Source organism: Cyrtonyx montezumae, unplaced genomic scaffold, assembly GCF_038088225.1.
Source record: "Cyrtonyx montezumae isolate F1298 unplaced genomic scaffold, pur_monq_1.0 scaffold_4, whole genome shotgun sequence".
Taxonomy (NCBI): Eukaryota; Metazoa; Chordata; class Aves; order Galliformes; family Odontophoridae; genus Cyrtonyx; species Cyrtonyx montezumae.
The window spans coordinates 29537730-29548991 of record NW_027072045.1 but is presented as its reverse complement, the minus strand read 5'-3'; the positions used below and the strand labels follow the sequence as shown (position 1 = coordinate 29548991).

Genomic DNA, 11262 nt, shown 5'->3' with positions numbered 1-11262 from the left:
GCGCAGATGGGCTAGCGGAGGATGAATTAGGAGCCACAGGAGGCTGCTGCCGGCACCGCGGAGGGAAGAGGAGAGGAAGGGGCTGGACTTGGAAGAGGAGGAGGAGGAGGAGGGTGCGCGGGGGGGGACTGAGTATCGCTAATAACAAGTTAAAGACTAATAACAATAATAACAGAGCACCTCCGGGAAGATCCGCGGCGGAGGCCGAGCGATCCCCGCGGCGGCAGCGGGCTCGCAGCGCTGGGGATCTCGGAGAGACGCTCGGCGGCGTCGGCGTGTGGCGGTGGTGGTGGTGGATGATTTTTTCTGGGGTGGGCGGGCGGGGGCTGCGTATGCGGGAGAAGGAAGGGGTGGGAAGCTGAGGAGCGGACTACCTTGCCGTTATTATTCTTTTTTTTTATTGTTATTATCGTTTTTACTGCTATTATTTTCGCCGCGCAAGGAGGACGCTCGGAATTCACCGGCCTGCCGGCTCCCGAGAAGGGAGCGGGGATTGCGGCGGTCGGTTTTCTTTCTCTATTATTTTTTGTTTGTTTGTTTGTTTGTTTGTTTTGATTCGGCTTTTTGTTCTCCCTCCCGTTATTTTCCCTTTCCCGCTGAGCGGCGGCAGCAATATGGCTGGTGATGGGCTTTTTGGGGGGCGCTGGCGGCGGGAGGAGCTCTCGGCAGCCCCTGGGCGCCCGGCTCGCTGTTAGCTATGGCAAATGGCAGCGGCGGCGGCTCCTACCCGGGCGGCAGCGGCGGCGGCATTAGAATGAGTAACAATATCAACGCCAACAATCTCAACACAGAGTCGTCCTCCTCCCCCGTCAATGTGCCCAAGATGGATGCGCTCATCATCCCGGTGACCATGGAGGTGCCCTGCGATAGCCGCGGACAGCGCATGTGGTGGGCTTTCCTCGCCTCATCCATGGTCACTTTCTTTGGGGGACTGTTTATCATCCTGCTGTGGAGGACCCTCAAGTACCTGTGGACTGTCTGCTGCCACTGCGGGGTCAAAAACAAGGTAACTCCCCTCCCCTTCTTTTCCCGGTGGCGGTGAGGAGTGGAGCCCAGCCTGTGCCCGGGACACCTCTCGGCGTTGCGGGTGGGAGAAAGCTCGGTGCCCGCTCTGCAGGGCCGCCTGGGGCCGTGACACGGGGAGCGAGGCTGGTGGCGGTGGGCGAGCCCCGAGAGATGACCCCGGCCCCCCTCGCCCACATGGGGACGCGGCTCTGGGGGGTACCGAAGCGATAGCGCGCTGGGACGGTGCGGTTCAGAAGTTGTTCGCACCGCCGGGGCCGCGCGTGATGGACCGGCGGTGGTGCTCGTTGCGCGGCGTGAGCCCTCCGTTCCGTGCGTGGGAAACTTCGGCAAAATTAACGAGGTGAACTTCTCACTCCGTTCAGTCTTTTTAAGGCTAGTTCTCCACGACTCTAGATTCTCATCTCTCATGTCTCAAAAATTAGGTGCGAGTATCTGCTTGAGTACATTCATAAGTAAGGCACTGGATCACATTTCTCTAACCTAATTGCCATATCTTGGAATCAACCTCTCAGCCTTTTGTGTTTTTGCGTATGACCGGCAGAAAGAAAGTGTAGTAAGGTCGACTTCTGCTCTGAAGGTCTCCATTAAGCCAAGGCTGAGAGCTCGCCCAGGTCCAGACGTTCATTTTTGTTTAAGACAGATGGGATATAAAGTGTTAAGACTCTGTATTTGTGAAAGTGGATTTTGACAGACCCCAGAATAGACCAGCAGCTGGAGTTTCTCCCCTTCCCTTTTCACATTTTTTGGATTACAAATGGAATAATATCTGCTTAAGTTATTCCTGGCACATGGACACCCACAGAAACACACTCACCTTTTAATATATGGTTGCTAGGTTGCTGGTTTGCTTTGACGTACAGTGAGCTGTCTTCCCTTTTCTCCTGTCTCCTCTCCTTCAAGCACACTCCATAGGGCTCCACACAGCATCCAGCACGTATGGGAAACAGCAGCAAAGTTATGGTGTGAGGGTCTCCAGCTTCGCTCACCTTGAGCTCAGTGAGTGCCTGGAGTGAGCCATTTCTCTGCCATAGGAAGGTGGAACGCTTGCAAGGAACTTTATGGAAGAAGAGAGTACAAGAGAGAGAGCATAAATAAAAGCTGCTAACTTGGCCTTAAGCTGTAGGGAGCCTACCAGGCTGTATAATTTCTCTGTAAACATTTTTTATTCTGTACAAAACCAAACCCAAACTTCTCTGGAGAGGTGTTAGACAGGTATGATGACAAAGCTTAAATGCATTTGTGAAAATGCACGTTTCTTGCAAAATACCATTTCCTACAAGGCAGTTTTCAGGTTGTGGAGTAGTTTAGAATTATGCTCAGTTTCTTCTGTATTTAGTATTCTCTGCACAATGAGACAAAACTGCAAGTGCTAAAGGGGATCCTAAAGGTAAAAAAGAATCCTACAGGTCATTGCCTACTGCACCTTTCCTTAAGAGAATTGAAGTAGAGCGAAGAGCCTTCTTTGCAGAGGTCCTATGCGTGGACCTCTGCAAAGAAGGCTCTTGACCAAAGAAGGTGCTGGACCAACAAGACCCATCAGGACATGGGTCTTGTTGGTCCAGAACCCCATTGTTGGATATAGTTCAAGAAGATAATTCTGCTCTTATTCAGTACAGAAAAGCATATCTAAATTGTCTTCAAAACCTTCTAGTCTGCATGTATCTGTTAGTTAAATAACAGGTGTTGTTAAGGGGTTCCCACTCTTACAGTCTGAGTGATTTGACAGATGGCACTTGCGTAGGGTTGCAAGATCTTAGTGTTTTGCATGTGTGAGACCTGGAGGAGCTGCTATGGCCCTGAGCGAACCCCGGGGCAGGAGGAGAGGGGGCTCTGAAGGCAGGGGGAGGTAGATGTCTCCTCTTAGATCGTGTCTGGTGTGCTAGTAAGGGTTTCCAAGCCTCTGGAGGGCAAGAGCTGTCATGGGCTGATCCTGCACTCCTTCCAGGCTGAAATGGGGAATTTGGGGGAATTCTGTGTGGGTAAGAAGTAACTAGTTATTTGAGAACACTATTTTTTGCTATTTAGGGTATCAGGGCTGAAGGAGCACCTGGAGGTACCTTAAACTTGGCTGTTACCAAGCACGTGCTTTGTGCTGCATGATAACTTGGGACAGGCTGCCAGGGCTGCAGGTGAAAAATACAAAAGCACACACGTGCTTTGTTGACTGTATTGGACTTGCTAGTAAAAGCCATTTCACATTAAGTAGCTCCTCCTGCTGTGGAACTGAAGAAGTTTTCTCTGTGTTAGGACCTTTCCTTCTCTCTTCAGCTCATGTGCTGTTCTGCAGGTTGCTTGCCAGCATCCTCTCAGCCACTGCGTAGAGTGGCCCCAGCGAGTGAACTAGGAGAAATCTTTCTCATCCCTGTATCTATGGCTTCTTGCTGGATAACTTATATATATACTATAGGTAGAGGGCACAGAGTTGCTATCAGAATGCCTATATCCATGTAAGTTATTGCAAGGCACTGCAAGAAGTTTCATTTTCTTCCTGCTCTTTTCTGATTTCAACATTACATTCCTCAGATTTGTCAGTGATTGTCAACTTTATTTGGTAAATGTGAGCCTTTTTAATAATTTCATGGTAGGATTTAGAACTTTTACTTCCCTCAACTCTTAAAATTTAAGGTTGGAATTTAAAATTGTGGCACTAACAGTTTAACACTTTGTGATATGAAATTTCGGTATGGTATTTTCTTTTTTGTGGAGATAAAGTCAAGATATTCTAAGTTGAAAGTACAAAAACTTCTGGTAACAGAATGATAAACATTGCTCCTTGAAACTCCATATCTAATTTATTCCACTGTACACTAATAGATCATTAACATTAATCAGATACTAACAGTGATTGCTGAAGTTACGGGATTTGTAGGCTCTGTGCTTCCTTTGTGAGATGGCATTTGTTGAAGACTGCCAAGAAAGAAAAATACGTATCTTGACCTGTTTTGTCAGTGTTTCATGTAATGTGAATCATTACAATTGAAGCCCTTGTTTTACTTTATTTAATTTGGTTTAGATGAAATTATTATGAAATTAGGTACAGTGATTTTGCAAAGACATGGCAAGTGATGTTTATTTTTCTACAGTGCTTACACACACATTTTAAGAAAAGATTTTGTTAAACAACTCGTCTTCTGTTTGCCTTGCATTTGTCCCTTGAGCAGCTCATTCCTGTTTGTGTATTGAAGGTAACGTGTGAGATTTCCATTTAAAGGACTGTGAGCAATGTTATTAGTTGGTCTTGTTTCTGGAAAAATACATAAAAAGAAAGTAAATCTTCGCAGTGATGTACACAGTTGGACAGAGTAACTAGATACTGTTATATGATTTGTAATTCTTTTGATTTTATGGATCTGCAACTGCATTTTGTACACTCCTGAAGGGCAATTTCCATTTCATAAACACTACATGATGCTCAGGGTTTGCTTTGAAAGAGCTCTTAAACAAGAAAGTGGTGCCATGGAATGAGAAAAGCCAAATTTGGGGCACCCTGCTCCTGAGGCTGGCTGTGCAGAGCAAGTGTGGGCTGTCCCCTTATGAAGAGAGAGAGGCTGGACCCTGTGCCCCTGCTCCTCGGTGTGTCTTTGTCACTGTGCCCACGTTTGGATTTCAGTGTTTCCTGCACACAGTCCAGGACTCTATGTATCACATGAATCCCATGATTATAGATGGCAGTTGCTGGCCTGCAGTGACAAGCTGCAGTAGTCTCCTGTGATATTATTCTACATATTTTGGAAATGTAATAGCCTACAGAGTGCTAGATTGGGGCAATAGAAATTGACCAACATTCCTGTTTGTTTTCGATAGAAAAATATAAATTTTACTGGAAGTACAATATTTGCAGAACGTTTTCATGAGAAGTTAAGAATTTTCACCAAGGCCTCTGAGTCCTGGAACATTAACTATGAATTTCCTTAAAACTACCACACTGCCTCTGAAATGGCTAGGTTGGTTGATTTCCTAGCAACATCTGAGTAAGACTTCAGATAGAGCGGAAGAAACAAACACAAAGCAAGGCACCATCTATTCAGGAAAGTAGAATGTATTAGAAGATACATGTGGGTACGCAGCTAAGGAGATGCCTTCACTTAAATGTGCACGTGGAAACCTCACTTTGACTCCCTCAGAGATGGACTGAGCAGAAGGTGATGAACAACTGGGAGCTCAAGAGATTAACGCTGGGCTGAGAAGCGTTTTGCCCTTCAGTCACATGCTTGATTGGGATTGCAAAACAGGATCGTTACCATCCCATGGCTGTCAGGTGGTCTGTATGTAAATGCTCTGCGCATGTCCCACCACACAGGTGGCCAGCTAGGACATGGCACAGCACAGGGGTCAAGGACTGGGAGAAGGGGAGCTGGCGACTCTGCAGATGGTGCTGGGACAAGTGGAGAAGGCAGCGATGTGGAGAGGGTTGTGTGGCTCTTTGCCAGGCTGCTGGTCTGCTGTGAAATAGGAAGCACTTTCAGCTTCCTGGAGCTCATAATGGATTTCACGTTTTATAAAGACATGATCAGATTGGTTACGTATGCAGAAAAGAAAATGTATGGACGAGGTTTTAAGCTGTAAACCTAACAATCTTGACAGAAAAGTTATTTTGATGCAGTGTAATGCTTATTCTCAAGGCTTTGCAAAGCATACATTTAAGGAGAAAAATCTGTGCTTAGAAAGAATTTGCAACTCACACATTTGGAAATCTGTAGGTGCTGATTGGAAACGGTTAGATTTCACAGTATTTTGCAGTTTAGCACAACGTAAGAGATGCCTGCAATAGAAAATAAAAAGCTTTTTAATAACAACGATCTATACACTCAGTTTTGAAGCTGTGGGATTTCTTAATGCAGAATGAGGACAATTTACAGTCCCAGATACAGAAACATTGAAAAATTTGAGAGCAGTGTTTCTAAGTATAAGCTCTGTAGGGACAGGATCTAATGATTATAATTAGAAAAGCAATGATGTTCCATGTTTGTACTGTACTGTTGCAAGAAAGTGGATTGTGAATCTTAGTCATTGAGTGTCCTTCCTGGGACAAATCTTAAGCAGTAGCAGCAGTAATCTCTAGTCAGCAGGCAAAATGCAGAACAGTGGTCACTGGTCCCCCCAAAGGGACGTGCGGGGATTGGCTCTGCTGCTCTGTGGAATCCAGCTCACGCTGATGAAAGTTTATGTGAATTTCAGGGTTGGCTGCTGATAACGTCTGCAAGATCAGACTCTAATTCAGAAGCAGTGATGCGTTCTAGTGTTAAATGGTTGGACAGAAGTTCCAGAGAAGTTAGTGAGATGGAAGAATAATAAAATTTTGGAAGAAATTAGAGGATGGGGTGTCCTCTTGCTTCCATTAAGCATAGCTACTGACACTGCATTTAATTATACATTTTACATATATGAAGATGATCAAATTTCCAGTTGGAGGTCTGTGAATTGAATACAGCTCAGGTAGAATTTTTCTAAGGGAAAGATTTCTGGAGCGTTGTGTGTGGGGATATTAATTGTTGAAAATGTATTTTTCTCTCATATGCATCACTTCAGTGCCTTTAAAAGACATTGCAAGTGACGTTGCTATCACAAAATGCTCTGTTTCTGTACTGGGTTTGAATGCTGCTATGTTTGAGTGCTTATGGCCTGACTCTTGCTCCCATCCTGTGAAGGGAGTGCAAAACCCTATGAGGTTGCAAGGCTGGAGTAAAGCCTATACCAACTTCACACAGGGTTAAGTAGACCCCAGATTTGACCCCGTGGTTTTTAAATGCAAATATGCTTTTTTATGGCACATAGGTCTTCTTAGGTGACAAGAGAAGGTGGCATTGCAGCAGAAGTTTCTGTTGCTACTTTTGACAATAATATAGCTGTATGAGTAAATGAAAAAAGGAGACACCTGTCTCCCATGCTTGTCAGAGATGTATTGGTCAGGAAATGCCCATTTTGAATCCTGGTGGTATTAATAGCATGAGAATACGTCGGGTTTGCATCTTTGTAAGGAACACTTTATTCCCATATATAGTATGTGTAGTTCTGTTTAAATGAATGTGCTGTCACTGACATGTGTTGAGCTCAGTTTGCTTTGAGATGATATATTGGATATATTTGTCAGCTTGAGAGCTACAGAAACTGAGAACATTATCCAAAGTCTGTTGAAATAGAGGGAGACAATCCTAATAACTTCACTGGTTTGGACTCAGGCCGAGATGCTCACAGTGTTCTAAATGAATCAGTTTTGGTTTTGTTTTTTTCCAAATGATTCTTATGTTAACATTTTAAGCTTTTAAAAGCTTTTTTCTTTTATTATAGAGACATAGATTTACTTGGATTGCAGCCATTAGGTCTGGGATTTTGACATTAGATACCATATTTAAAAATCACATGAGGTATTTTTCCATTCAAGTTAAGACTACCCCTCCTTCCAGTCCCACTGTTCTTTAAAGTCAAAACTGTGTGCTTGAACTTTTGGCAGTATCCTGTCATGTCATCTTTCCTGCAGACTGATGTACGTGGACAAACACTGCGTGTTTCTTAGGGATGCAATAAGTGCATATTTGTTTGAAGCAGCAAAGGTCTCTTGCTCCATGGCTTGCCTGCAGACAGGGATGTGTTGTCAGTCCTGGAAATCCCTTTGCACACACTTAACGTCACCACATATGCGCAGGTATCAGAGCTGCTAACATAAAATGGATAAAAAAAGACATCTCATTACCAAGCCAGAAGGCTGCTGAGAAGTGCTGTAACATAATAAACAATTGTAATGTACCAAAACAACTGAGCTAGAGTTTGAGAGGCTTGTCGCTATAACTGTTAGATATAGCTCTATTGTGTTACGTTTTCATTGATTTTTATATACTGAGAAATAAATTTGTAATACAGGTTTGTTTCCATTTGCCCAAGCAAGTGCTGACTAAATATGCCATTTTTTTTCTTCCATTTCATTTTTTTCATGATATCTTCTAAATACTTATGTAATGTGATATCTCTTGTTAAACTGAAAAGGTGACTCACTCTTAAATGTGCTATTAGTGATGAGATTAACTGTAGTGCTAGATTGCTGCTGGATTTATTTTCTGCTTTAAGATTAGGGGAAACATTATAGATGTGGCTTTAAAAAACTATTTGCAAGTGGTGGCCTTCATATTACAAAAATAGAATAATTGTACTGTGAATCTTTATTTAAGCACCTTGCATTTTTCTTTCTTCTATTGTGAACTCTATCAAACTATCTTTTGATTTTACACTGGTATTCTGCTAGACATAAATTATTTGAAACAGGTTATTAGCTTCTTTGACCCAGAAAGATCATAGATGGTATAGAGCAGTAGGGCACTTCAGATGCTTTCAGATATCCTGGTGAATCTTCTAGCTACAAGTGATTTGCTGTCACTTTGTGATAGTGCATTTGCCAATCAACAGGTCAGTGTTGTGTTTTACATTTTCTAGGTTATCCTACTATAAATACTGTTTCATAATGAAGCTGAGAAACTCTAGTTGGGTTTTAAGGACTGAAGGAAAAAGAAACACCCTTCTGCCTTTTTGTTTATCGCTTGAAAGGAGAGCAGCTAGCTAGTTAGCAAAAAATGCCACAGGGTATGTTTCTATGTGGTACGAATCTTTTTCTGCATAAAGGATTTTTTTTAATGTGTTAGTTATACACTTCTGATAAGTTCATTGTAGTAGGTGGGAAGTTTCCACCAGGTTCTTGGGTTAATTTTCTTCTGTTACCAGTATATCTGAATTCTTTTGACTTCATCAACATGAGAAACATTATACGGGTGTTTCTATGTTCACATAATTTTCATATTAAGACTTTCAGGAGAAATCTATTGTTTCCTTGAGTCCTTTACCATAGCTTTATTTTTTTTTTCTGCTGCCTGTGGAATAAGGTTAGAGTGAACATTTGTTTTGTTGTGATTTTTTAGGGAGATGTGGAATATGTTGTTAAGGAGTTACTTCTTTGAAATAGAGAGATTGGTTTTTGCTATAGGGTTATTCAAAATTTGACCTAATGCTTTAGTTCCTCTCCTTCTCCTTACAGGAGTAAGTTGTAGTGTTGTCTTTTCATGAGTAGTAAGAAAATTCATGTTCTATATCTGTTGTTCCGAAAAAAAACTATTAAAAATCAATAAAAATTCTCAGTTTATTTTTGCTGTTTGCTTCACTGGAACGTGACCCTAGAATATAATGAATTTTTCATTTTCTAAAAGTGGAAAATGCTGTCCAAAATATTTAGTTTTGTCTCTGCTTGAATTATTTGAATGATAACGTTTTTAGTGTTAACTTAAATGATATGTACAGTAGGAAAACCTTGATATCCTTGAGTTGAGTGATAAGATGTAATTCCAGCAGTGGAAGGAAAAAAAATATATTTATTTTGATTTCCAATTTATGTTATTAAGTTATGTGTAATTTTTAATGAAAATTCACAGCAGTTATTTAGGTTTAGTATGTGAAACTGAAGTCAGTACTTCCCCAAAACAGCTGTTTAGGCACCAAATTTGTGTTTAAGATCTAACTTAAGAGTCTTATTTTAGAGGTGTTGATAATTTCAGATGTTTTTAGGAAGATTCATTGTTAATCTGTTCTTGAAAATGTATTTCCTTACTTAGGTGTTTGTCAGTGAAGATAGCTACAATCCAGCTAACTGTCCTTTCTTTTTTTTCTTCTTGATGTTGACCTTAAGGCATATCCTGGATTTCAAGCTGAATAGGATCTAGCTAATCTCTTGGCTGCATTGTTTGTGAAGTTACGCAGACTTAAAGCTCTTTAAAGCAGCGCTATTCATAGATGATTCATAGATCCATTAGGTTGGAAAGGACCTACAAGATCATCTAGTCCAACCATCCTTCTATCACCATCCCTACCCACTAAGCTACTCTCTTGCATTAACTAATCTAATACTCTAATTTTAATTTTCTTTTCCTAGGAGATTGATACATAGCCCCTAAACAAACATACTTATTTTATTCAGTTGCATTTTTAGGTCTAGCTTTAATAAAAAATAAGTCAGAAACAAGTTTTTAATGCTCCCATATTGAAACTAGGGAGTAATCTGAACAGGCTGTCATTTCTATGGCTACAGTTGTTTAAACATGGCTGTGTATAAACTTTTGCTTTTGGTGACTGTACATATAATTATTTGTCTTTAGGCTTGCTTGCTTTAAGGTGAGAAGCACCAAGGGCTTAGTGAATAGGTCTTAGTTTTATTTCTGTGCTAGCTGTGTAGAAAAGTAAAATGCAGCCTTACAATTGACTGGAGAAGGTTTATTCAGAAGCATTCCTTTTTGAGGAGTGGTTGAATGAGTGAATAGATTTTCATTCACGTTTTGTAGAGGGAAATACTTAAATATGTAGGGTGAAGTGTTTACATCTTTTTTTAAGCAACAAAGTAAATCCAGAATTTCAAGGACTTCTCTGTTTGCTTTATGTGCATGGAGAAATCGAACATTCAGTTTTGTAACAAGTAATATTTATTTCTGAAATAGCTCAAGGGTATGGCAGAAAATACTCCAGAGTTGCACTGGGTGCTGAAACAGAAAAAAGCTGTTGGTTTACTAATTACCAAAATCCTTCACTGTTGATCAGCTGGGGTACAGCTGCATCCTATTAGCAGGTGGGTCAAGTTGAGTTAATTGAGGAGGTGGGCGTGTTGGAAGCTGGGATCACGGTAGGTAGATCTTGAGGCTGTTGGTCAGCATTTATGCTGAGTTCATGTACCCTTGAGAAGTTGAGAGAGGATTAATTTGGTTGATAGCATGCCTGATTACAGGATGAGTTCTGTGAAGGTGTCTGATCTCTGTAATGTGGTATTTACTCCATGTTTATGTTTTTATATGAAGTGAAAGTGTTGGAGACTGTACCTGATCTAATTTAATGGCTATTGAAGCTAGGCTGCACGGCATATCACTTAAAAAAGCCTCCCTGAATTTAATCCAGTGGAGCAAATTAAGGATTTTCTGGCTGCAATAGTTTTGATTATGCCTTTTAAGACTGGACTTGTCCTGAGGTTATGGTTTGATACTACTAATGAATTCAAACTTAAAAGCCTCTAAGGAGGCTCTCAGCAAAGCACCAGACCTGACTGCACTGAGGATGGGTTGTGACAGTCAGCACCTAGTAGCTCTTTTCCCTTAAATGGTGGAAGCTTTTATGGATCCTCTTGCTGGGCAGGAGGGACTTTGTGGCTGAAATGTGAGTATTGAGAAGTTTTAAATGTGAAGTGTCTTAATTATTAAGCATCACTCTAATTGATTT

At 41.6% G+C, this 11262-nt stretch overlaps 1 protein-coding gene across 10 annotated transcripts in view; it reads left to right on the top strand.

Moving 5' to 3' along the window:
- Nucleotides 1-340: 340 nt before the first annotated feature.
- KCNMA1 (potassium calcium-activated channel subfamily M alpha 1) overlaps nucleotides 341-11262 on the top strand; it is a 422031-nt gene continuing 411109 nt past the window's right edge. For all 10 annotated transcript variants that reach the window (XM_065746496.1, XM_065746495.1, XM_065746491.1 and 7 more), the window contains exon 1: nucleotides 341-1006. In XM_065746496.1, coding sequence (XP_065602568.1) covers nucleotides 698-1006 — 309 coding nt within the window. In that variant the 5' untranslated portion in view covers nucleotides 341-697. The remainder of the gene's footprint in view (nucleotides 1007-11262) is intronic.